Raw genomic sequence first — 27,498 nt, 5'->3', positions numbered from 1 at the left:
CACTTAGGCTTCTGAATTTTCTCTCCATTTAGAAAGTACTCTATGTTTCTATTCTTCCTTCCAAAGTGCATGACCTCGCACTTTCCCACTTTGCACTCCATCTGCAACTTCTTTGCCCAAACTCCTAGCCTGTCCAAATCCTTCAGCATCCTCCCCACATGCTCAATGCTACCTCCCTTCCACCTATCTTTGTATCATCTGCAAACATAGCCAGAATACCCCCAGTTCCTTCATCTAGATCATTAAATGAACAAAGTGAAAATTTGTGGTCCCCACAATGAGTGTTGTGGAACACTACTTCTCACCTTGACTAGGATGTTTTCTTCCCCCATGTTCTGCTTTCTATGAGATAGCCAAGCTTCCACTCATGTTAGCAACTTGTTTCAAACACCATGGGTTCTTTTCTTACTCTATTGCCTCCTGTGCAGCACCTTCTGGACGTCCAGTTATATAACATCCATTAGTTATCCTTAATCTAACCTGTTCGTTACTTCCTCAAAGTATTCGAGCAGCTTTGCCAGGCATAACCTCTTTGATTATACCATGCTGACTCCACCCTATTTTACCATACATTTCCAAGTATAGAGAAATCTCATCCTTCACAATGGACGCCGGGATCTTACATACGGTCGAGGTTAGACTAATTAGTCAGTAATGTTCCATCTTACCTTAAGCATTTACCTGCTTCATCTCATTGACCCTTTGCCAATTAGCTCGTGACTCAGGTAGTAGTCCAGACATCATCAGCTTTTCAGTTTAGCTCCTAGTTAGTCATACTCCATTAGCAGAACCTTTGCCCAAGTTTTATCTATGTCATTGGTACCTGCATGGACCACAACCACTGGATCCTACCCCTTCCACTCCAAGTTCCCTTGTAGCCCAGATGTGAGATCCCAAACCCAAGCACCAGGGAAACACCACAACTTTTGGCATTCTTGATCCTGTTCACAGAGAACAGTCTCTATTTCTCTAACTATGCAATCCCAATTACAACAACGTTTGTCTACTCTCCCTGCGTTCCTCTCCCACATTGCTTACACAACATATGGACTCATCCTCAAGCCTTCTGGTATTTTATCCCCTTTTTGTTTTGCGTCATCTGGATTTTGTTATGTCACCTTCCTTCCCTTCTATTATTCACATTTCACTTTGCTTTGCCCTTCCTCTCCACACTCATTGTCAAAGTATACTTTCATTTATTTATTCATGGGACTGGGTGTTGTCGCTGGCCAGCATTTATTGCTTATTCCTAATTGCCTTTGAGAAGGTGGTGGAGAGCTGCTTTCTTGAACCACTGCAGTCCACGTGCCGTAGGTTGTTTGAGATAATATGCACTGCTGCCATGGAGTGTTTGTGGTGGTGGGAGTGGATAGTTGTGGATGATTTGACAATTAAACAGGCTGTTTTGTCTTGGATGCTGTGAAGCCTGAGTGTTGCTGGTGTCACACCCATCCAGGAAAGTGTATTTCACTGCATTCCTGACTTGTGCCTTGTAGATGGTGGACAGGCTTTGGGGAGGCAGGTGGTGAGTTACTCTCCATATGATTCCTCCCCTCTGGCCTGTTCTTGTAGACATTGTGCTTATGTGGCAAATCCAGTTGAGTGTCTGGCCAACTGGTAACCCTAAGAGTATTGACAGTGGGGCATCCAGTGATGGTAACTCATTGAATATCACAGGTTAGTGGTTAGATTGTCTCTTATTGAAGATAGTCATTGTCTTGCATTTGTGTAGTGCAATTGTTAAATGCTTAAAATCGGTTACATATTCGAGCATTTACCAGTTCTGAATAAAGGTCACTGCACAAAAACAGAATCTTAAAGAGCCCTGAAAAATGTGGACCACAGCAAAAAACCTGGAAGAGTCACATAAGAACGTTAGCCAGGCCTATTTTAACATTTGCTTAGTGGAACTTCCTCAGTGTCGAGAAGAGATTCTCACTAAGGAGTGATAAAATGCTGAATACGTAAAGGAGATTATTCCTTGTTGTCAGCCTCATTAAGTGTATCAATGTGACACAGCTGTGATCCATTCACAATCTGCTTGTTCACTTTAAAGCTGCATCTCAGGTACACCAGAGATTATCACTGCAATCCTGCCACAAAGAGGCTTTGTGCTCAGTGATAGGCACCAGGCTGATAGATTGGACTAGATTACCTCTTAGGCTCAAACTCATTACGTGCTATTCAGCTGCTCAGTGCATCCCTGCTTAGCCTTGCCCAGCCAAATATACCAAGCTTACACTCTTGCTTATTGCTCCGTTGTATAGCAAATAAATTTATGCTAGCAGTGCACAGTCAAGGGAGAATCCAGGACAGCTTCTGATACCAATCCAGGAGCTGGGACACGATCAGTCAGCCGCTTGGGGTGGTCAGAGTTCAGATCCGATCCACTTAAGGGGTGAGGAGCTGAATATCAGGCAGCCTTGAGTCTGTCTGTCTTATTCTGGGTGATTTTCTGCTGAAATTAGAGAAGGAACTGGAATGGGTGGCACAGTTATTGGGGGAAAATGTGGTGTGGCCTGCTGAGTAGACAGCACAGAGGCCATGCAAGGTTAATGATGTGGGGGATTGGCTGAGGAAAAGTGAGTGATGGAGGATGGTGCATGCAATAGTGAGTTTCAGAATGGGTGTGAGGTACATGCAGGAGCAGAGACAGAGTGAGTAAGAGTTAACAGAGAGTTGTTATTGACTGTGGTGGATCAGAGAAAATTATTGTTCTTCCTCCTACAGTGAAGGGATTTCCTCCAGATGACTGAGACCACGCTGGTCCAGGTGGCTTCCTCAGACCAGGCTGGCAGGGTCTGGTATTGTGGCCAACTGTCAGTTGTAGAGGATGGCTGCTCTTCTGCACAACCCCATTCAGCAGATCTTCAGTCACCTAAGTTTAAAACAGGGTGCCAAATTCCCCTATAGCTGCTATGTTTGGGGAAATGTCATATTTACAAAGGGTAGTTCTGGACTGACATTTCTTGTCTGGCTACGCATTTCCCTTTTAAAGGTGAACCAGAGACGTTGGGCTATTCTACGATAAGCCGGCTGTTGCAGGTGATGAAATTGAGCGAGCAACAGACGAGAGGGGAACTCTCTGGGCAGGCTGGGTAGTTAACGAGGCAAGATTGGAAATGACAGCACACGAAAACATCACAATGTCTCTTAGACAGAAACCCTATATGAAACATGACAAAATTGACACTGAACCAAAGTTTGAAAGATTTGGCCTGTTAACTCTTTTCACAGTTGATCATTAATCAAAAATTAAAACGCCAGGTTTTACAAAAAAAAGGCCATAAAGTAATTCATTTCAGCTTTCCCTTGTCAGCAACTGTAATTTGATGCAGCTGTATTAACATATTGCATCATTAGATCTCAATATGAGATGTCCATACAATAAATGTAATATTGTCTTTTTTGCATCCTGGCCCATGTCCGTTTTCACAACCAATACTTGATATTAATATTATTACAGATACCTATAATCTGTAATATTATAGATAACACTTCCTGATGGTGATGATGATAATAAACAATGTCAGCCATCCAGTTAGTGTGAACAGTCTCTCACTCTGGTACTTACCCCAGTCTCTCTATTTTACAGTCTGGATTCATCAGAGTCTCACACAGAAATCTCACTCCGGAATCTCCCAGATAATTATCATTCAGGCTAAACAGAATGAAAAACTGTATTAATATGGACTGAACTTCCACCAGCAGGCAGAAAAACTGAGCTGGTTTTGATTTTCTGTTCATATGCAATTATTTTTTTTTGTTTTTTCTGTAGTTTTTGATTACTGACTGAAATTGGAAAAGGACAGTGTTAAAATTAAAAATTGTAAAGAGATTGCAGCATTAAAAAGCAAGTGACCATTGTAACTGGCATTTCTACGGCTGCTTTGTGCAATCAGTGAGGAAGACAGGCTGGCAGCACAGGATGTATACAAAATGAGATTTGGCCTGCAACAGGTAGCTGCTTGGTTTGTGCAGTTGTGACCAGCTGTGGATGATAAAGGTCACCTGTCAGCCAACAAATGTGTGAATGGCTCCTGGGGAACTGAACAGCTTGTGGATGTGAACGATACAGCCAGAAATGATCAACCATCTTGAAGAGGCGGTGGTAGTAGACAATATTTGAAGCTTGAGAAAAGCCAGCTTATTCTTTGTCACCATTTGCTGTAATGTGTTACTTTTAAATCAATAACTCAGAGATTTTGTAATTTGTCAATTAGTCATTCAGTGCCTTCTGTAAGGAAGTGGAACCTCGAGAAGAGTGATGGAAGAACAGCAAGTCCTGGCAGTAAGAACGTGATCTCCATGATCTCAGTGACCTCAATGGAAAGGGGCTATTTTATGGTGTTCCTAATGTTTTTTTCTTCCCTCTATCCATAACCCCACTTTTTAAAATTTGGTTTGTATGTACATATGTTTGTGTGTATAGTCAGAGTTTCATCACACTGTTAGCGTTTTAATTAATAAAGTTATGCATCAACTGTTCATTGTTACTCAAAAGTTGTATTTCGTGTGAGAATCATCTATATCGCTTGCAAAGTAAACTCATACCCCACAAAGCACCTTCAACTCTAATCCTCTAGCAGAGATGCTATTAGCTTACTGCAAACATTCTGAGGAAGGGTCACCAGACTGATTTCTCTTCACAGATGCTGCCAGACCTGCTGAGCTCTTTAGCAACTTCTGTTTTGTTACTGCAAGAATTCATTGGCCATTGAATGACTGGACTCAAATTCAAATTAATCAATACTAATATCTTACATTTTTAAAGTAATTCATTATTTTAACTTATTTTTTCCTCTTTTTCTCTTCCTGCTTCCTTGTGTTGCATATGCATCTGTTGTGATTTATTGCGCAGCCCCACCCCCTTCCCATTTATCTCTCCACCCCAGAGGCTCCCAGCCTCATTCCTGATGAAAGGCTCCGGTCCAAAATGTCGAATTTCCTGCTCCTCGGATGCTGCCTGACCTGCTGTGCTTTTCCAGCAATTCCCTCTCAACTCTGATCCCCAGCATCTGCAGACCTCACTGACTCCTTCTATTCCCCAGTCACCTACTTGTATACAGTCACCTCCAGCTTTCTGTGCTGGAGCAAGCTACTGCGGATGTTGGAATCTGCACTGAAAACAAACATGTTGGCGATCACAGTGGGTCAGGCAGCATCCATGGAGAAAAAGCACGGTAACGGTTTGAGTCTAGATGACTCTTCATCAGAGCTATTTGTATTAATCTGAGAGTTTTTCAGTGTCGTTTAAAAAGTGAGCATCATGAACATAGATTTTGGGGAAGACAGGCTTATATAAAAAAGGAAAATAAACTAAAACTGTCTTTGTTACAGACAGAATAGAACAGCAAAATTAATTTAACTCTCTCTTTCTGTTCATATTACTAACAATTTTCAATGATCAGATTTAATCTCCAGAAGCTCACGACTGACCCTGCCAAGTTTTGGAATGTTCCTATATCTGGAAATATATGAGACTGGCACCATTTTCCATGAATTAAATGATAAAGTGGCAATTCATTGTACTTTATAATTGCATGTCATTTCAATCTTCATATTATTTCAGGGTGAGTATCATAATGAAATCATATTAATTGCTGTTATAAAATTCATTCCTCTGAATTTTATAACAGCAAGAAATGTTATTTTCTGTCATTACATTGTTGAAATATTGTTGTTCTCTTGGTTTGCAGGGAAGGGGAGTTTCCCATTTCATTCACCATTCAACAGGTGCATTCAACACCATTTACTGCTGGTGCAGTTTTTGATATATTTCAAGAGAATTTCTAGGAGTCCCCCAACTCCCAACAAATGCTTACATATGGGAGTGGATTGTTAGAAAATCCTGTTGCTCAACAGTGAGAATTTTATCAGAGTATTAGCAAGATCCTATCAATGTGCTGGACAATTAGCGATTTGGAGTTTTTACAGCAGTAAGTTGATTTTAACTAAATTGTGATCCATATAAATAATAAGAAAAAAAAATCAACTTATGTAATTGTCTAATTTAAAATGCTTCCCTTTCGTTGTAAGGAACCAGTGTTTTATTTCTCATGATACTTCAATCGTCTTTCCTTGTGATCTGCGCAGTTTAAAGTTGATTAGATTACTTACAGTGTGGAAACAGGCCCTTCGGCCCAACACGTCCACACCGACCCTCCGAAGAGCAACCCACTCAGACCCATTCCCCTACATCTAACACTATGGGCAATTTAGCATGGCCAATTCACCTAACCAGCACATTTTTGGACTGTTCGAGGAAACCGGAGCAAACGAGGAGAATGTTTAAACTCCATACAGACAGTTGCCTGAGGTAGGAATTGACCCGGGTCTCTGGCACTGTGAGGCAGCAATGCTAACCACTATGCCACCGTGCCACCCACAACTGATGTTATAATTGCTAGTATTATTAAGATAATTTTTCACCGCATTGGTGTTTAAAATACTAGGAATATCTATATTCAAGTCTTGCAAATAAATACATATTTTTCTTTTCATCTAACTGGAGTTAATATTTCAATAATACTTATTTAAAATGTAATGAATCCCATTCATACTTTATTTTTTCTATTAAAAATTATTGTAAATACTCACTCGATCTCCTGTAGACTCTTACAGGTCCGAATGAGATGGAGGAGAGATGAGACAGATCGGTCTGTGAAGGAGTTTCCCCCCAGATTTAAATGCATCAATGACTGGTTTGTACTGACAGTAGAGGCTAGTTCCTTGGCACAGGAATCTGTGAGTTTGTTAAGAGCCAATCTAGGGATTATTGACAGTAAAATAAGAAATGTGGGTAAATATACAGCGCTCTTGATGACAACAATAATGTACAGTATGAAGTCCTCAAAATTTAATTCAGATCAAAAGTTATATTGATCCTGTGAAATTAATGTTTGAGTGCTGTGTACTTTCATTAGAACTGGAAAAAGCTGCAAATGAAAGGGTTTCATAACAAAGACAGGGGAGGGAAATGGGAGGGAATGAAAGAACAAAATGCAGTGCAGAAATAATTAAATAAAATGATAGGGGTGCAAAGCAGAACCTCTGCATCATTATGTTCTTATTAGGAAGGATAATGAGTTAAGACCAGTGGAGCAGGAGTGGCATTAGTGCTGGTGTTGAAGATAAGGGTCATGATATAACTGGAAGCTGTGAAATTTGTCTGGAATGAGGAAGTGTGGCCGTGTGTGTAGGGTAGGAATAGAGTCATGAATACAATATTATCAGAGTTGGACAATTAACAGCTGGCAGGCAGGGGAGAGTCATCCATTCAGTATGAGCAAAGAATGTCCTGGTTCAGGCAATCATGGGGCCATTTTTAAAGGCAGTCAGCAGTACTTTAAAACAACAGTTCTCGAAGGAGCCTCCGGGGATCACGAGTTACTAACAAAGAGCTCAAATGGCAACAGCGAGATCCGGGTGGCTCCTGGATTCATTCATACTCCCTCAGGCTGCAGCAGTCCCTGTTCTATCAAAACTGGAGGAGAAAATCAAGGCAATCAAGGCAGGTTCAGATAGAGACTGTTGAGAAGGTGAGAAAGCATAGGGCATCCAGTTGCAATGACAAAAAAAATCACTGAACTGATGTCGTCAGGAAAAGGTTACAAGGAGAAACTGAAGGTCTGGCATGCGACCAATGACAAAAGTAAAATTGGTAGAAAAAACATCTCTGTCCAGTCATTAGCAATACCTCAGCAGCAGCATTGCACCTCCATCAGCTCAGAGTCCTCAGCATGGGTAGGGAGGGTCCAGTTTACCCTGACTGGGTATAACAGCAGCTGCCTACAGCATCTGGGTGGGGGTGCGTCACACAGGCACTTCTAATGAGCCAGCAGGTTCCGTGTGGAAGCCACTCAGATTGTAGGTATCCTCCAGGCTATAGGCAGCTGGAGGAGAGGCAGATTTATCAAAATCTATGGAGGAAAGATATGCGCATTTTGTCACCACCTCAGCTGATATTGCAGAGGTAGAATATCAGTGTACATGCAAGCATTTGTTTAAAATCTTCCTCCTGAAGCCCTTAGATTTCATCTGACTGTACATTGTTATTGGATGTCATCTTCCTCTGTAGATATTTTCAATTAATTCTGAGAGAGTACATGACAAAAAAAACTTTCAATTTTCCACATCTCTGTGTCTTTAAGAGTTCACTGGCTCTTGTAAACAGTGAAATGAGAAGGAAAGCACTAAATGATACCAAAACATTTCTAGTTTCTGTGCTTCATATCACGAGAGGTCCAAGAGATAGTAAAGACATTGAAAGAACAGCACCATTGCTAACAAAGATGGACAATATATTGCATTGATGTGAGAGTCACCTTCAGTTGAAATTACTGAATCTTGTGTCTCCCTTGCACACATCTGACATTGTGGTCCATGAGACTCTTCATTGTGTAGTCTCTGGTTAAGATTGATTCCGGCTCCTGACTGTTTAAGAAGCAATAGAACTCATTGTTCAAAACTTTTCCCACTGTAGCTTCAGGTTACACAGAGCATAGCACAACAACAGGAAATAGGATGTCTGGGTGTCTCTCTCCTCTGCACGTGTTCCACATAGATGCACATTGGCCCAAGTGTCCTTCAGTCAGTACAAATTGCTTTTATTTATTTGTTTTTGCGTATCTGGCAAAGACAGTATTGGTTGCCCATCCACTTGTCTTTGTACACGAATTTGTGATCTATTCTTGGCTTGCTGCTGTCCATCTGGTGTAGATACATCACCAAAGCAGTTCAGTAGGTGGTGCTAGGATGCTGATACAGTGACAGCAAAGAGATAGAGATGTTGTTCGAAGTCAGGATGGTGTCTTGGAGGGAACTTACAGACAGTGCTGACTTCACACGTTTGCTGTCTTTGTTCTTGTACAAAGTTAAAAATCACACAACACCAGGTTATAGTCCAACAGGTTTAATTGGAAGCACACTAGCTTTCGGAGCGACGCTCCTTCATCAGGTGATTCAGAGCGTCGCTCCGAAAGCTAGTGTGCTTCCAATTAAACCTGTTGGACTATAACCTGGTGTTGTGTGATTTTTAACTTTGTACACCCCAGTCCAACACCGGCATCTCCGAATTATATTTGTTCTTGTAGCGTGTAAAGACTTTGTGATATCGATGTCCCAATTGTAAGAAGTGTTCATGAGTTACAACAGTGCATCTTCCATACAGTTTATACAGCTAGGACAGTGCATTGGTGATGGAGTGAGTGGATTCCTTTCATCCCTGGATGATGTCAAGCTGCAAGTGTTGTTGGACCAGCACTGATCCAGACAAGTGAGCAGCATTCTGTCATCCACCGGTCTTAAGCATTGTAAATTATGGTCATGCTTTGGACTACTAGTTCAGTGACAGTTCTGTTAAACTATCATCTCCTGTCATCCAGTACTGAGCCTGATGGCAAAGAGATAGCCTGAATAACTCAAGCACCCAGGATTGCCACAATGTGTAGGTTTTGTGGGGGCTTCCATCGTCATGAGGGAGTCTTGTGGCAGCCACAGATCTGTTGGATTTTGAGAGTGAAAGTCCTTCCTGCAGATGAGGCTGCTGTATGTTCTGTTGAAGCTTTGTCACATGGATACATGCAGGCAGCCAATGACAGACAGCAAAGGCTATGGGCCCTGACAACATGACGACAACAGTACTGAAGGCTTATACTCCAGAAACACCATCACCAAGCTCTTCCAGTGCAGCCACAGCATTAGCCACCCATCCCCACTTCCATGTGGAAAACTGTCCAAGCATGTCCTGTATATTAAAGGTAGGACAAGTCCAACTCGGTGAATTATCATCCCATCAATCTACTCTCAATCAGTAGTATAGTGATGGAAGGTGTCATCAAGTGAGAGTACGGACCTACTCAGTGACACCCACTCAGTGCACAATGTTCAGCACCATTTGTAACTCGTCAAATACTGAAGCAGACATTGTCCAAAATGCAGCAAGATAGACAGGCAGGAGGCTGGAAGAACACAGGAAGTCAGGCAGCATCAGGAAGTGGAGAAGTGAATGTTTCATGAATAGAGCAGACAATATCCAGGATTGGACTAACAAATGGCAAGTAACATTCACATCAGACAAATACCAGGCAATGTCTATCCCCAATAAAAGACAAAATAACCACTCCTCCTTGACATTCAATGGTGTCATCCTCATTCAACAACCTGGGGATTGCCATTGACCAAAAAATTAACAGGTTCAACATTTAAATATAGTGGCTACAACAACAGGTTACAGGCTAGGTTGTATGACTGCAAGTAACTTACCTCCTAACTCCCAAAGTCTTTCCATCATCTACAAGAAATAAGTCAAGCTGGCATGCTTCCCAATTGCCTGGATGGGTGCAGCTGCAACTACACATGAAACTTAACCTCCAAGCAGCCTGTTTGAATGGGATCACATCCACAAACATGTACTCCCTCACTCACTAACGCATCATAACAGCAGTGGGTACTATTGACAGCATATACTGCAGAAATTTGCGAAAGATATTTAGACAGAGCCTTCAGAATCCATGACCATTTCCATCTAGAAGGATAGGGAAGCAGGTACTTTGGAACACCACAACCTCCAAATTCTTCTCCAAGACATTCATTATCCTAACTTGGAAAAGTATCACCATTCCTGCAGTGTCACTGGGTCAAAGTCCTGGAACTCCCTCATGAAGGGCATTGTGGATCTACCAACAGGATGGACTGCAGCAGTTCAAGGCAGCAGCTCAACAACACCTTCTCAAGGGCAACTAGGCATGGCCAATAAACTGTGGACATAAAAAACCTTCACAACAAGTTAGAATATTGGGTACAGATTATTACTCTAGATATGCTGTCATACTCAACAGGCTAGCAGACAGTAGCTATACCTCTGGTTTTCTACATGACTGTATGATAGTGTGGAGTTGAGGGAACGGGTGGACATAAGAGACAGACAGATCTAGAGCATGAGACAGCAATTAGAAAATTCGAAATAAACTGCTAGAGGACTACTCGAGGCTATGGCAATAATGATTAAAGCATATCGGAAGGGAACAGATTTCATCCAGTTCTGCAACTGACAGGCAGATGTGACACAAAGCAACAGTTCGAACAGGCCGTAAGCAACAAGAGTCAGTAGCATCAATTGAGTTTGAGGAAGCGGAAACTGTAAATTTAGAGTAGGATATTCTTTATTTACGCGGGAATGTGGAAGAGAGGGAAGGATTAAAAACAATGGCAACAACAAGGAATTGCAAAAATGCACAGATGTGTCTGATGAAGAGAGGAAAGGTGGCAGCACCATGTTGCATTCAGCTTAACATCCTCATACCACAGAAATATACTGGATGGGAGGGAAGCCATGTTGAGGAGGAAGGACAGATTCTTGTAGTGGCACGGAATAGGAAGAGATATAGCAAAACACTATTGATCCATTTTCTGTGCGCAGTATGACCTGGGAACACCAATCAAGGACCCCATGTTGTACCAGCTCTGATCAACAGAGACATGGGAGCATGGGAGCTATCCAGATATATTTCTCAGGAGGCCCCCGTTGAGCCAGGTAAATATTTATTGTTTGGGCATTACTGACCTATTTGCAATGTGGATGAAGCCTCTTTCTCACAAAACTGTTTACTCACAACTATCGCTCAGGTAATGGTTGAAGAGTTAATCCCCTCGATGGGGAATATGATTACAGATGAAGTGAGATCACGATGAAGTTTTGAGGATTAAGGAGTGATTAAAAGGTTACAAGTAATGAAGAACACCCACAGAACTTTGATCTTTATTGCTGGGGAGAGGGAGTTTAAATTAGGGAAGTTTTACAACAACTATGTAGGATGTTGGTGAGGTTGCAGCCAGAGTACTGTGTACAGTTTTGTATCCTATATTTAGGAAAATAGATATCAGAATTGGATGCAGTTCAAAAGAGTTCATTCGGTAGACTTGTGGAATATTGGTACGCAGAAGTGAGAACTGCAGATGCTGAAAACCAGAGCTTAGATCAGAGTGGTGCTGGAAAAGCACATCAGGTCAGGCAGCATCAGAGGAGCAGGAAAATCAATGTTTCGGGGTCCTCAGATGCTGCCTGATCTGCGGTGCTTGGGGGAATCTCAGACTAGGAAATTTATTTAAAACTGAAATACAAGGAACTTATTCTCCCAGAGAAATATCGGGGAATTAAGCGCTATGAGGAACGAACACAAAAGATGCCTTGAATCCTCATTTCCCGTCCACCTACCCTACCCCAGTTCCAACCTTCCAGCTCAGCACTGCCCTCATGACCTGTCCCACCAGTCAATGTTCCTTTCCATCTATCCACTCCACCCTCCTCTCTGGCCGATCACCTTTACCCCAACCGCTATCCAGCTATTGCACTCTCAGCTATCTTCTCCCCAGCCCCACCCTCCTCTAATTTATCGTTCTAGTCCTGAGGCTCCCAGCCTCACTCCTGATGAAGGGCTCTGGCCCGAAATGTCAATTTTCCTGCTCCTCAGGTACTACTTGACCTGCTGTGCTTTTCCAGCAACACAGATTCTGGATTAGAGTGGTGCTGGAAAAGCACAGCAGTGCAGGCAGTATTCGAGGAGCAGGAAAATCGACGTTTTGGGCAAAAGCCCTTAATCAGGAATAGATTTTCCTGCTCCTCGGATACTGCCTGAACTGTTGTGCTTTTCCAGCACCACTTTAATCCAGAATCTGGTTTCCAGCATCTGCAGTCATTGTTTTTACCTTTTTCCAGCAACAAACGCAACCCTCATTTGCACAACCCCATTCAGCAGATCTTCCATCACCTATCTATAAAGGCGGGAGCCAAATTCCCCTTAGGTGCTCTGTCTGGGACAAACGTCAGGATTTGCAAAGGGCAGATCTGAACTGACACTGCTTGTCTGGCTGCGCAATTACATTTTAAAGATGCACCAGGGATGCTAGTCCATTCTATGATATGTGGGCAGTGGCAGCGGGTGAAATCAGACTGGCAACAGGCAAGATGAGCATTTAGGGCAGACTAAATAATTAATGAGGCAAGACTGGAATGACAGCACAAGAAAACGCACAAGGTCTCAGAGACAGCAACCAGTTATGACACATGTTCAAACTGATACTGAGGCAGAAGGAAGTAAGATTCAACCTGTTGACTCTCTTCACAGTTGATCATTAACCAAAAATTAAAAAGTCAGCTTTTATAGACAAGCCATAAAATAATTTAATTCAGCATTTCCTTTGCTTTCAACTGTAATTTCATGCACATGCAGATGCAATGATATATTACAGCAATAGATCTCAATATCAGTGTTCCCATTACCACCAACAAATGCAATATTGTCTTTTTTGCATCCTGGCTCATGCCCATTTTAATACTATTACAAATACATATGGTATGTAACATTATAGGTAATACTGTTCCTGATGATGGTGATGATGATAATAAACAATGTCAGCCATCCAGTTAGTGTGACAAATCTCTCACTCTGGTACTTACTCCAGTCTCTCTATTTTACAGTCCCGATTCTTCAGAGCCTCATACAATAATCTCACTCCAGAATCTCCCAGATTATTATCACCCAGTCTAAATATAGAGATAGTGAAAATGCGTTAATAGAAATGAATTTTCATCAAGAAGCTGAAAAACAGGAGTGAGTGTTCGTTTTCTGTTAAGCATACAAGTATTATCTTTTGCTTTTTCTGTATTTTTGATTATGGACTGACATAGAAAACAATTACAAGAAAAAGTTGTGGAAGAGATTGTAGCACCAAAAGTAAGTCACTACTACTCACTGAAAGTGGCATTCACACTGCTGCTTTGTTCAATCAGTGAGGAAGACTGGCTGGCACCACAGAAAGTGTACAAAATGCAGTTCAGCCTGCAACAAGTTGCTGATTGGTTTGTGGAGTTGTGACCAGCTGTGGATGACAACGGCCAGCTGTGGGCCCGCAAATGTGCAAATGGCTCCTGGAGAGCTGAACAGTTTGTGGACGTAAGCAACCCTGCAGAAGTTTTCAAAACTCTTGAAGAGGATGTAATGTGTCTCTGTAGTAGAAAATACTTAACGCCTGAGAAGTAGCAGTTTATTTTTCATCAACATGTGCTGCAAGGTATCAATTTTAAACAATAACTCAGAGACCTTACAATTTGTGCATCAATCATTTAGTGCCTCCTTCATAGAAAGTGAACCTAGAGAAGAATGACTGAAGAATAGCAAGTCTTGGCAAAAGATCATCTCAGTGACCTCAATAGACAGGAATGATTGTACTACATGGCTTTTCCCTCCATCCATAACTCCTTTGTTTAATTATTCTGTCTGTGTTTTTGTGTAAAGGGGGAGTTTTATAACAATGTTAGAGTTTCAATTAGTAACGTTATACGTCAACTGCTCATAATTTTTCAAAAGTTTTATTTCTAGTGAGAAGCCTTTATATCACCTGAAAAGTAAACTAGTACCCAACATAAAATAATTTTATTGCTGCACCTTCAACTGTAATCCACCAGCAGAATTGCTACTAGCTAACTGCAGACATTTATTGGACATCAAATTATTGGGCTCGAATTCACATGAATTAATGCCAATACCTTATTTCCTCAAGTAACTCATATTTTTAACTGTTTTGCCTCCATTTCTCTTCCTGTTTTCTTATGCCTGTATACAAGTGTGTGTGTGCTTACAAATGCATTTGTTGTGCTCTACCACCAGTTGCCAGCTTGTATAAAGTCAGTTTTTTATCTTAATTCTTGAGCACTTTTGAGAGTCGTTTAAGAATTAAAATTCACAAACATGGAGTTTGGGGGAAATAGCCCAGCTAATTACAAAAGAAAAATGCATAAGAAAATATACTAAAACCCCCTTTATTAAAGACAGAAGAGAACAGCAAAAATAATTCAACTCTCTCTTTTTGTTCACGTTAGTATCATTCCTCAATAATAATTAATCTCCAGAAGCTCAGTGACTGGCCCTGCCAAGTTTTGGAAAATTCCTCTCATTTTGGATGTTCCTTGGAAGTCTTGGAATTTATGACAATCTCACAATTTTCCACGAATTAAATACGGCTGGTACGATATAACTGCACATCATTTTGAACTTCGAACTGCTTTGTCATGAGTAATATCATGAAACCATATTAAATGCTGCTAAAAATCCATTCCACTTATGCAAGCAAGAAATTTTATTTCCTGTTACTGCATTGTTGAAATATTGCTATTCTCTTGGTTCATAGAGATGGAGTGATTTCCTAATTTATTCCCCATTCAGCAGGCTGCATATTTACTGCAGGTGCCGCTATTGTTATATTTCAAGGGAATTTCTAGGAGTCTCCAAGTCCCAGCAGATGCTCACGTATGGGAGTGGGTTGTTACACAATCCTGTTGTTTAACATTGAGAATTTTATCAGAGCCTTCCTAATCTGTAAGATCCTATCAATGTCCTATCTTAGACAATGAATAATTTGGAATCATTAAAACAGCAAGTTTCTTATTTTACTGAACTGTAATCACCATGAATAATTAACTTCAAAAAGCCATCTTATATAATTATCACAATTTAAAATACTTTCCCCTGCTTGTAAAGAACCAGAGTATTATTTCTGATGACACTTTGAGTGTCTTCCCTTGTGATCTGAGCAGCTTAAAACTGATGTTCTAATTTATTAGCATTGATTTTAGAACTTACTTTTCATAGCATTGGTGTTTAAAATCCTGAGAATATCTAATTCAATTTTGTAACTAAATAAATACTACATTTGTCCTTTTCATTTTTATTTTTCACCTCAGCCTTTTACTCTCATCTTCAAGTTTTTTCTGACTCTGCCTCTTTTGTTTGGACTGAAAAATGTGCTTTCTTTGTTTACTTTGTAACATAATAAGTGGTTTATCAACAATGAAAGTACTAAACAAACAGTTACCTCAAGATGTGGCATTTGTGCAGAAGGGGTACTAGCCGCTGGAGTCCTTCGCACTGAATATAGCATTTCCGTAGTGTGAGCGCTTTTATTGAATCACAGAACCCAATAACATGCGAGAGGACTGCACAGTCAATAGGGGTGAGTCGTAATTCATCAAAGTTAAGTATTTTCACAGATCCCATTATGGCCTGTGCCAGTGCGTTGTTCTGAGACTCAAATAGACAATGCAACATCATCAAAAGGCTTCTTTTCCCAACGTGAGCCATTCCACTTCCAGTCAATCTGACAAGAGTTTTCTTCATCCACTCAATCACTTCGCAGGTTGTTTGATGATGCAATGGACCCAGAATATTCTCCAGGGGACGAGCTGACTGTGGGGAGGAGAGACCAGCAACAAAACGGAGAAATATTTCAAATCTCCCATCATTGTTGCTGTATACTTCACGGAGGAGGTTTTGGATGCTCTTGGGATTTGTGATCAGGAATTGTGCGAGTGCAGCTACAAACTCTTGGATGGTGAGATGGGAGAATGTGTAAAACACATTGCGGACAGAATCATCTCTCTCCAAAAGTTCCATCATGAATCCAGACAGGAACTGGGAGGGTTTCAGATTGTACTGGATCAAGTCTCCAATCCGAAACACAATCTTCTTCTCAGAGACTCCTGTGAAGGCCATTTCACCAAACTTCAGTAACACATCACGCGGATCTTCAATCTCTCGGCCATGGTTTTTCAGAATGTTGTAAATATAGTAGGAATAGAGTTGGGTAATGGTCTTGGGCACTTGCTGCTGTTTCTTATCTTTTGTTGTGAAAAAGGGACCAAGTGACATACCAAGGATCCAGCAGTACGAAGGGTTGTAGCACATGGTGTACAGGATCTCATTCTTCTCCACGTGTTTTAAAACAGCTGCTGCCACCATCTGATCCTCAAAAAACCTGCTGAAATATTCCTTCCGCTCATCACCAACAAATCCCAGGATTTCAGCCCAGACACTGATCTCAGCCTTTTCCAATAAATGCAATGCAGTGGGGCGGCTGGTCACTAACACTGAACATCCTGGGAGCAATTTGTGCTGGATTAATCCATATACAATGTCAGATACTTCACAACAGCATTCAGGATCCATGCACATCAGCGGAGGTTCTGTATTTCTCTGACTTTCAGAAAAATCAATACTGTCCTTGAATTCATCTAAACCATCAAGTATAAATAGCAAACCCTCGGGGTTTGTCCAGACCTCTCCAAGAACACTCCCAAAGTAAGGATACTGATCCATTATCAGTTTCCTCAGACTTATTCTACAGTTAATAGCGTTCAAATCCCGGAATTTAAAACTGAAAACAAATTGAAATTCTGGGTATATTTTCTCAGTGGCCCAGTCATAAACAATCTTTTGTACCATTGTTGTTTTTCCAATCCCTGGGACTCCGCTCATTACTGCTGAACTCCCAGATTTAGATTTTCTGTGAGAAAAGCTGCTATAGAACAATTGATCTGTTCGGATCTTTTCCAGTTCATGACGGAGATGTTTCTCTCTCCACTCCTCATGGTCTCGGCCTCTTGCTAGCAGTTCGTGTTCAACAAATGTCCATTCTCGAACAGTAGAAATGACTGTTAGCTCAGCATATCGATCAATCAGTTGGAAAATCTTTTCCTTCTCCTTTATTAGAATAGTGCTCACTTTCAGTGTCTTCGTCTGGACACAGAGTGTCTCCTTGTGTTTCTGCTGAATAACTTCAATTCGAACAGATGGAAAGTGCTTCTCAGTGTCAGTTATATTCACATTGAAAGAAAAACAAAAAGGTCTCAATTTGTTTTCACTAGACAGTGAAATGTTGCATTTAGTGCACAGATTCAATCGTGACTTGTGTAAAAATTAAGCCTCAGTTCATGAAAACGTCACTTGAAAATGAAGGATGGTTGAGAAAAAATTCCAATTCTTTTTGTTTTGATAATTACTGAACAGAGAGGTTACTAAAAAGTCATCGCTTTCTTCTCATTATTAGATTTAAAAAGAATTACGCCACACTACAGTAATGCTTTAGTGTCCACATTACAAACATGAAAGCGATATGGTTCAAAACTTTTTAACAGAAGTGATATGTTATTTTTTATCAAGGAAGATTGAATATGACAGAAGAGGTAAGAGCAAGGTTAACATAATACAGGTATTTCAAACCATAAATAATATTGAATGATGGAATTGATGGAGAATAGAGGTAAGTGGAGAAATTTATTTGGAAATGAAGGCGGTCACGAATCAACCCAGGTCATCATACAGGTGAAACATCTTTACCCCAGAGAGATTTAAAATGTGGACGTTACCATGAAAGGTATTGGTCAGATGAATACATAGAAGAACGCTAGCTAAAAAAGCAGAAGGGTTACAGGAATACATGTGAGAGAGGGTATACGAAGAACATTTGAGCCAAATGGCCAACTTCCATGATATAAACCTAATGGTATTATCGCTAGACTATAAATGCATAAACTCAGCTAATATTCTGGGATGAAAGTGGGTATTGCACATGCTGGAGATTAGAGTCAAGATCCGAGGAGCTGCCTGACCTGCTATGATTTTCCAGCACTACTCTAATATTCTGGGGCACTGGGTTCAAATCCCATTACGGCAGATGGTGGAATTTGAATTCAATAAATAACCTGGAATTAAGAAACTAATGACCACCATGAACCCACTATCAATTGTTGAAAAGAAAAGTAATCTAGTTCACTAATATTCTTAGGGGAAGGAAATTGGTCATTTTTAAACTTGTCTGGTCTGCATGTAACTGCAGACAGATAGAAAAGTGGTTGTCTCTTAACTACCCTCTGGACAAACAGGGATGGGGAATAGAGGCTTTCCTGGCTACAGATACCCATATCCCGTAAGTGAATTAAAACAAGTTGTTATTTATAAATCCTACCAGTTGTGTGCATGGTATCGGGATCCTCTGTCTAAAGGTCATACATAACATTTATTAGCAGGTTCATTAGATGAAATAATGTAAGTCCCACACATTCACAGCATATAGGAGAAACTGTATGAATCCTAACTTGAATCTATGTAAATCAATTGAGATTTGAAGGATGATCCAACAAACTAGAATTGTGTTTCCCAGCTTTTGAACTTTAGATGATCAGATTATGAAACTCCAAATAAATGGCAAAGGTCAAACATTCTGTATTACATTCTGAACTGAAATAAAATGGTTTAAGATTTTCATATTGTCAAATACCTTTCAGGTGATTGGGCATTTCAGATAAACTTCCGACCTTATCCATGTAATGAATTGGATCAGAACCTGTTCAGATTATTTAGATATCATTAGTTCACGTCTGTGCAATACCACAGTAAAATATGAAATGCTCCCGTCTGAAATTAAACAACGCAAAAGTTTACTATACCATTTTTCTGCACCTCTTTCAGTATTTTATCCAACTTTGGTAATCCATGGCGCATTTTTACAAAGGATTCCCACATCACCCTTTGGGCCTGAGAGCCTTTTTCCATCACCAGCTTTAGGAGAAGTTTGGAACTATCTGCCCGGTTTCTCTTCTTTGCGAGCTCAGTGATTTCCTGTAAAGAATACTCATTAATAGATTGAGTTGTGGAGTGAAAGAGAATGAGAAGGAAAGGATCTCCTCGGTAAAGGAGTTGTTTTGAGGCTGGAAAGCAGTCACTGCACCATATCCCGGTCCACCATGAATATGGATGAGTATTCTGTAAACGTCCTCCGGAAAGATGGAATCCGGAATAGGACATTTCACCCTCAAGCACAGTCTATTAATCAATTATGTTTTCAGGACAGCATGCAAATACTGTGCCAGCTACTGATCCATTCTGGTCAGAAGCGAATCAGTGAAGAACAGAAATGGCCCATTCAGCCCCTTGAGCCTAATCTGTTCATCATTCAAAATTATGGTTCTGGATCAGTGGTGCTGGAAGAGCACAGCAATTCAGGCAGCATCCGAGGAGCTTCGAAATCGACGTTTCGGGCAAATTACCTCATTCAAAATTATGGCTCAGGTCAATGACCTTCTTTTCTAGAAAACACTTCACTTGTTGGCCTCATACCTTGCGTAAAGGCACATGATCGTTATTTAGGAGGACCATTATTTCAGCTCCAGACCATCACTGTAACAGTTTCTCAGCTCTGTGTCTTGTGACCAACTGTGTTCAATGATGTGCAGCAAGCCGTGAATGACAGCCAGGATTGGGTTGACCAGTAGGAAGTAATGATCAAGGCACAGAATCGTCAAATGATCACTTTCTGCAATAATGGACAACGTTACCACCTTCCTTTCTCATTCAATAGCGTGACCATCTCAGATTTACCTGAGCCTGATTCAAACTCAGCCACCACTCATCAGGTGAGCATATGGAGATAAAAGGAAGTGCACAGACTCAGAGGAACAGTGATTTCTAGTGGTACCAGATTTTAAAATTGCTAAGATGATGTCTATCCGAATCTGTATATTCTTGTGCTCTCATTTGTAGAACCCAATGTCATTCTCCCTTTGCCATCTGACTCATGATGAAAGTGAAGATTTGTGGCTGGTCCTATCTCTGCATATGTACACCCTTGTGGGAAATAAGATGAATTTGATTGTTCAGTCAGTTCAGATGTAAAAACTGAATTGAGCCTGTTTCTTTATTTTAAACTGTGAGCAATGCCTTTATAAAACAGTTACTTTGAAAAATCACTGATTATCTTGAAAGAGATAAGATTAAGCCATGCAGCCTTAAGGAAGTCTGACAGAAATTCAACTGAAACTTTTGAAACCAATTAATTTAAACTATATAGCATGAATCAGTAAAGTTTGGTTAAAATAAACAAAGAAATCAGTATAGGCAGAAGAATTAGATACAAACAATAAATATGGGCAGATCTGTGGGTGGCATGGTTAGCACTGCTGCCTCACAGGACCTGAGTTCGATTCCAGCCTCGGGCGACTGTCTGTGTGGAGTTTGCACATTCTCCCCATGTCTGTGTGGGTTTCCACCAGGTGTTGCTGTTTCCTCCCACAATCCAAAGATGTGCAGGTGAATTGTCCATGCTAAATTGCCCATAGTGTTCAGGGACGTGTGGGTTAGATGTGTTAGTTAGGGATGAATATAAAAAAAAGGATAGGGGAATGGGTCTGTGTGGGTTAATCTTTGGAGAGTCAATGTGGACTTGTTGGACCAAAGGGCCTATTTGCACATTGTAGGTATTCTAATTCTATCCTATTTCTGTTGTAAAATGTTGAAGAGTGTTTTATAACTGTGAAAACTAACTTTCCTTATCTTATGTGTAACAGACTTAGGAGAATCAAGTGACTTCTTATCTGAGGTTCTGGAAGCACTGAACTGTTGGTGTTTTTTCTCATTCCGTGTCTGGATTTGTTGTTGATGAACTGATGACTGTGATTCATTAATAATGCCAATACTACTGCAACATGAGGCTATCAGCATTTCCTTTGCTGTATTTCTGTAAATCTTGAGATTTACATATATTTGGGACCCAGTCTTTGTCCCTTCCACTTACTAAATGTTCTTTTCCACTGAAAATCTTCTTGTATGTTAATAATGAGCTGACACCATCCGCCCCTTCTTCAATCGCCTGTTCAAGTCTGTCCTGGTAGAACTTTGTCAACCGGAATAACTGGTAACGTTTACACTCTGTCAAGAACTCAATGATTGTGGAGTCTGGATCTGTGAGCACAAATATAAATAAAATACATTATAATCTTTCTGATCAGTTGGCTTTAATTCCTCTTATACTGAGTATACGTGTAACCACATTATTGAGCACAGTCTTCAAACCTGTACAATCTGCCTTTCCCTATTCTTCAAAATTGACTATATCTGTCAAACGTGACTTACCTTCATCTTACCTATGATAGCCACCTCTGATCACCCCACCCATTATTAAATGACCTTGAAATATACATTCCAGAGTTTACTTACAAAGAATCCTCTTTGACCAACTCAGTCATCCTTCAAAACCCATCAAGAAATGGGTCTCCTTGTATCGAGTCCACACAACTTAAACAAAAAACCTCCCATTTCATTCAGAAAGATTGACTTTGTTAAAATATCTATCATAGATCACATGATTTACAACCTGAACACAAGTTCCAACGGCATGGAGACATACCCAGACAGGTCACCCTTATGGAATTTCTCCCCTGTCATTGTATGGAGTCAGTGAAAGTGTTGAAGCAAAAAAGGGCAGATTTCTGGTCATGAGACTAACTCAGTAGCAGCCAAATATCTCAAAATGCATTATGCTTATAGAGATGGTGAAAGCAACTTTCCATTTCCAAGTATATGGTCAATGGATTTGACCAGATGGGGCAGAAACTCCTTCGCTGACAAGAAGAGCTTACAATGCAAACACCACCACTCTGTCTCCAACCTACACACTCCACACCCCACCCCAAACCATTATCTTGGTCGCTGTTAAAGCGATAGGTGGATGCAGGCGGAGGATCATAGTGATAGGTTGTTGGGGAAGGTGGAGCCGATAGGTGAGAAGGGAGACAAACAGGTCAAAAGGGCAGTACTGAGTTGGAGGGTTGGATCTGGGATGAGGTGGGGTCAGGGGTAATTTGGAAGCTAGTGAAGTCGATGTTGTGCTGTGTGGTTGGAAGGCCCTAAGTGGAAGATGTGGTGTTCTTCCTCCAGTTGTCAGGTTACTTTGATTTGGCGGTGCAGGAGGCCCAGGACTTGCATGCCCTTGGGAGAGTGGGAGGGGGAGTTGAAGTGTTCGGCCACGGGGTGTCAGAGTTGTTTGGTACGTGTGTCACAGAGATATTCTGTGAAATAGTCCATGAGTTGGCGTCCTGTCGCCCAGATGTAGAGGAGACTACATCGAGAGCAATGGGCACAGTAGATGTGATGTGTAGATATGGAGGAAAATCTCTGACTTGAATGGAGCTGAGGAGGGAGGTGTGGGCAAACATTTTACACCTCTTGCGGTAGCAAGGGAAGGTGGACAGTGGGTTGGTGGGAGGGTGGCATGGATCTAACAAGGGAGTCACAGAGGGAATGATCTCTCCTGAATGCAGATGGGGTCGGTAGGGAAATATATCTCTGACAGTGGGGGAATGGTTGCAGGTGGTGGAATTGGTAGAGAATAATGCGCTGTTTCCAGAGATTAGTGGGGTTGAAGGTGAGGAGCAGGAGCGTTCTATCCTTGTTGCATTTGGGAGGGCGGGTTTAAAGGGTAGAGGTGTGGGAAGTGGAGAAGATGTGCTAGCGGGCATTGTTGATGACGTGGGAGGGAAGATTGTGTTCCTGGAAATAGGAGGCCATATATGATGTCCGGGAGTGAAATTGCTCGTCCTGGAAGTAGAAAAAGTGCAGTAAGAGGAATTGGGAACAAAGGATAGCATTTTTACAGGAGTGGGGGTTGGTGTGGGGTTTGGGAGGATGTGTAGTCAAGGTCGATGTGAGTGTTGGTGGATTTTAAATAGATGTCCGTGTTAAATTGGTTGCGGGAGGTAGAGATGGAGAGGTCAACTAAGGGAAATGAGGTGTCACACATAGTCCTTGTGAAATTAAGCTCAGGGTGGAGGGTGTTTGTGAAGTTGATGAACTGTTCAACCTCCTCGTGGGAACAAACATGAGGTTGTGCTGATGCTGTCATCAATGTAGCGGAGGAACAGATGAGGGGTGGTGCCAGAGTAACAGCAGAAGTAACACATGCTTGATGAAGAGGCAGGCATAGCGGGTGCCCGTGGCTGTTTTTTTGGTCTGAAGCAAATGGGAAGATTCGAAGGAGAAATTGTTGAGGGTGAGGACCATTTCCACCAATCAAATGAGTATGTTGTTAGAGGGATGCTGGTTGTGTCAGTAGGAAAGGAAGAAACAGAGAGCTTGGAGGCCTTAGCCATGGTGGATGGACATGTAAAGGGATTGGATGCCCATGGTGAGTCATGGAGGAGATGGAGATGCTGTCCCGAACATAGGCAGGGAGCTCCTGGACAAAGGGGGACAGGATGGTGTTCAGATGTGAGGAGATAGGTTTGGTGGGGCAGGAGCAGGCAGAGGCAATGGGCTGACTGGGGCAGTCAGGTTTGTAGATTTTGGGTACGAGGTAGAACCATGAGTTTAGGGGTTCTGGACGGGAGATTTCAGGAGGTTGTGGAAAGCCTGGGAGATGATCGTTTACTGATGGGAGGTGAGGTCGTGGTCGAGGGGAGAGTAGGAGGAGGTGTCCATGAATTGGCTTCGGAGATCAGAGGGCAATTAGAGATGGGCAATAAATGCCAATGATGCCAACACCCCATGAAAGATTTTTTTAAAATCACAGGCTTCCTTTTCCTTCTCTCTGAACCTATTTCAATTACCCAAGAACATGAACACTTTCCTCCTGTTCAAGGCCTTAACCACAGCTGCCTCACATTCGTCTCCTCAAACAGACCAGTGCAAAATGATGCAGAAATCAGAAACACTGAAGCCTTGTCTAATAATTCTTGTGTTTAATTAGAACATTCCTTCTATAAGCACAATGTTCTTCCCTTTGGTACTAGACAGGTGATTTACCCTTCATGACCTTTTCACAACTCATGTCCTTCGAAGAGTTCTTCTAATCTCCTGGTTATGGAATTGCCAATGATTATCTTTTCCCGAAAAATTTGTCCCCACACAGAGGACAAATCTTACTGATTCTTACTGATTCCCCACACGGAGTAGCCTCCTTGGTGTGTCATTGTTGTTCAGGAAGACCCTGCTCTGAGTCACTACCTCTATCCACCTGCCAGTCTCAATACCAAATTGGACAGTTTCAGCACTCAGGAATTCCCTCCACCTGTGACTGTAACAGGTCTCAACATATCACTATCACAGTGTTATACAGTGCAGAAAAGATGAATTGAGTCAACACCGACATAACAGCCATTAAAGTTGCCCTGATCCCAACTTCTCGCACCTGCCACATATCCTTGAATTTTATAATATTTCAAGCGGTCATGCAAATATTTTTTAAGCTTGTAAGGTTTCCGGCATCTACTGCCTTCCCAGGAAGTGCATTCCAAATTCCCATCACCTCTAAGTGAAAAGGTTTCTTCACCAAAGCTCCTCTGAATCTCTTGCCTCTTAACCTAAAACCTTGTCACTTGAACCCTCAACCAAGGAAAGCAGTTACTCTCTATTCACTCTCTCTATACCCCTCACAATCTTATACACTTCGATCATGTTCCTCCTCAGTCTTCGCTGCTGTAAGGAAAACAAGCCAATCTTATCTAGCTTAATTGCTCCATCTCAGGCAACATCATGGGGGTGAATCTCACTGCAATGCCATCACATCCTTCCTCTCCTCCATCTATAGCCTAACCAACATTCTGTACAGCAGCATCGTTACCTCCTTGCTCTTACATTCTCTGCTACAGCTGATGAAAGTTAGTGTCCCATCATCCTTTTTAACTATCCTGTTCAAATGCCTGTTTTCAAGGATCTGTAAATAATTATTCCAAGATCGCTCTGTTCCTCTAAGCTACCCAGGGTCCTGCCATTGATTGAACACTCCCTCATCCTTTCTTCTAAACAGCATCACCTCACACTTACCAGTTTAAATACCATCTGTCACTGCTCTGCCCATCTGACCAATCTGTCTGTATCTTCTTGTAACCTACAACCATCTTCTTCACAATTAACCACCCTACCAATCTTGGTATTGTCTGCAAATTTGCTTAACATTTCCCAACATTTTTATCTCAATCATTTATGTAAATAATAAACAATAAGTATCCCAGTACTGATCATTGTGGTACACTACAGGGCACTGGCCCCCAATCACTCAAACAGCCTTCTACCATTACCCTTTCTGTCCTGTTACTAAGCTGGTTTCTGATCCATCTCACTAAGTTTCCCTCAATTTCATGCGCTTTAACCTTCTCACTCTCCCATGTAGGACAGTGTAATAAGCTTTGCTGAAATCCATATAAATTACATCAACCAAAGTTCCCTCATCCACACACTTGATCACATTTTCCAACAAAATCAAAGAAATTTGTTGACCTCCTTCTGGCAAAACCAAGCTGACTGCCAAATTAATGTAGCCCCTTCCAAGTGGATATTAATTCTCTCCAATAACTTGCTGCCAGTGACATGAGTCTCAACGGTCTGTCATCTCTTGGTTCATCTCTTCCACCCTTCGTGAAAAGTGAACCCACATTAGCTGTCCTCCAGTTTTCTGGCACTTCCCCCATAGCCAGAGATGAATAAAGAATTTGTGTCAGAGCCTGCCTCATGTCTCACAGCAACTCATCCAGGCAAGGAGATTTGTCTGTTTTTAACCCAACAGAGCCTCTAATACCTCGCCATTTCCTATATCAATCTGTGCAAATTCCTCACAGTCCCTTCTGAACTCCATCCACATGTTCTCCTCTTCCAGAGTGAAGAACAAAGGGATTTACTCAGTTCTTTCTTTCTACACAATCTATCTTATTCCCCCATTCTATGTGAGCTGCAGGTTCTTGCGTGGGTCCAGGGGCTCATTTCAAGACAAAAATGATGTGTCACAGCACCTTGTGAACCTACCTGTGTCCATTCTAATACTTGGTGAGATGTTAGATCTTCTTCCCTGTTTAATTCTTCAGCAATGCTGGTGACAGGTATTCCCAGATTCTATAATAGATATATATTAATAAGAGCGGTAAACAGACAGTATTGCATTGTCTTGTTAAACAGGATAGCATTCCCTCCTTTCCCCTATCAGTAAATCATTGAAACTCATGATGAATTCTCCAGATCAGATTTTGTTCTGTTTTAATTCACAGGATGTGGGCATCATTGACTAGATGTAGATTTGCTCGCTGAGCTGGGAAGTTCATTTTCAGACATTTCATCACCCTACTAGGTACCATCTTCAGTGGGTCTCAGGCGAAGTAGTATGCATGATTCCTGCTTTCTAATTATATGGTTGGGTGCCTTTGGGTTGGTGATGTTATTTCCTGTGGTGATGTTTTTTTCCTGTGGTGATGTCATTTCCTGTTCTTTTTCTCAGGATGTGGTAGTTGGGGTCTACCATCCCTTGAGAAAAAGAACAGGAAATGACATCACCACAGGAAATAACATTACCACAGGAAATGACATCACCAAACCAAAGAAACCCAAACATATAAATAGAAAGCAGGAATCATATACACTGCTTCACCTGAGGCCCACTGATGATGTTACCTGGCAGGGTGATGAAATGTCTGGAAATGAACCTCCCAACTCAGCCAGCAAACCTACATCCAGAACATCAACCTGAGCTACAAATCTTCTCAAAACTCGCTAATTGTTGACTAGACCAGCAATTATTGTCCATCCTTAATTACTCACAAGGCAGTTAAGAGTCAACCACTGTGGGTCTAGAGTTATGTGTAGACCAGACCAGGTAAAGATGATAGCTCCCTTCCCGAAAGGACATCAGTGTAGCAGGTAGGTCTTTCTGATAAATGATAATGTCTCATGGTCACCATGAGATTCTTAATTTCAGATTTTTCTTGAATTCAAATACCATGATCTGCAATTGTGGAATTCAAACCCAGATACCCAGAACTTTATCTGGCATCTCTGGCTTAAGAGTCTAGTGATAATGCACTTGGCCATCTGCCATATTGACAGCTGCCTCGTGAAATCCTGTCAG

General features: G+C 41.4%; 1 protein-coding gene across 6 annotated transcripts in view; it reads right to left on the bottom strand.

The window, feature by feature from the left end:
* Nucleotides 1-27,498, bottom strand: part of LOC122545856 (NACHT, LRR and PYD domains-containing protein 3-like) — an 88,985-nt gene that overhangs the window by 59,619 nt on the left and 1,868 nt on the right. For 5 of the 6 annotated variants that reach the window (XM_087984095.1, XM_087984097.1, XM_087984098.1 and 2 more), the window contains exons 2-9: nucleotides 26,406-26,492; nucleotides 21,406-21,572; nucleotides 19,283-19,454; nucleotides 19,114-19,179; nucleotides 15,874-17,611; nucleotides 13,460-13,546; nucleotides 6,601-6,768; nucleotides 3,575-3,661 (exon numbers count right to left, since the gene is read on the bottom strand). In XM_087984095.1, coding sequence (XP_087840221.1) covers nucleotides 3,575-3,661; nucleotides 6,601-6,768; nucleotides 13,460-13,546; nucleotides 15,874-17,611; nucleotides 19,114-19,179; nucleotides 19,283-19,454; nucleotides 21,406-21,572; nucleotides 26,406-26,415 — 2,495 coding nt within the window. In that variant the 5' untranslated portion in view covers nucleotides 26,416-26,492. The remainder of the gene's footprint in view (nucleotides 1-3,574; nucleotides 3,662-6,600; nucleotides 6,769-13,459; nucleotides 13,547-15,873; nucleotides 17,612-19,113; nucleotides 19,180-19,282; nucleotides 19,455-21,405; nucleotides 21,573-26,405; nucleotides 26,493-27,498) is intronic. The other variant, XM_087984100.1, reaches the window with a different exon arrangement.

The sequence above is a fragment of the Chiloscyllium plagiosum genome, unplaced genomic scaffold, assembly GCF_037043375.1.
Source record: "Chiloscyllium plagiosum isolate Xiang-an unplaced genomic scaffold, Cpla_swu_hap1 HiC_scaffold_47, whole genome shotgun sequence".
Classification (NCBI taxonomy): Eukaryota; Metazoa; Chordata; class Chondrichthyes; order Orectolobiformes; family Hemiscylliidae; genus Chiloscyllium; species Chiloscyllium plagiosum.
The sequence above is the reverse complement of the archived record's forward strand: the minus strand, read 5'-3'. Positions and strand labels throughout refer to the sequence as shown.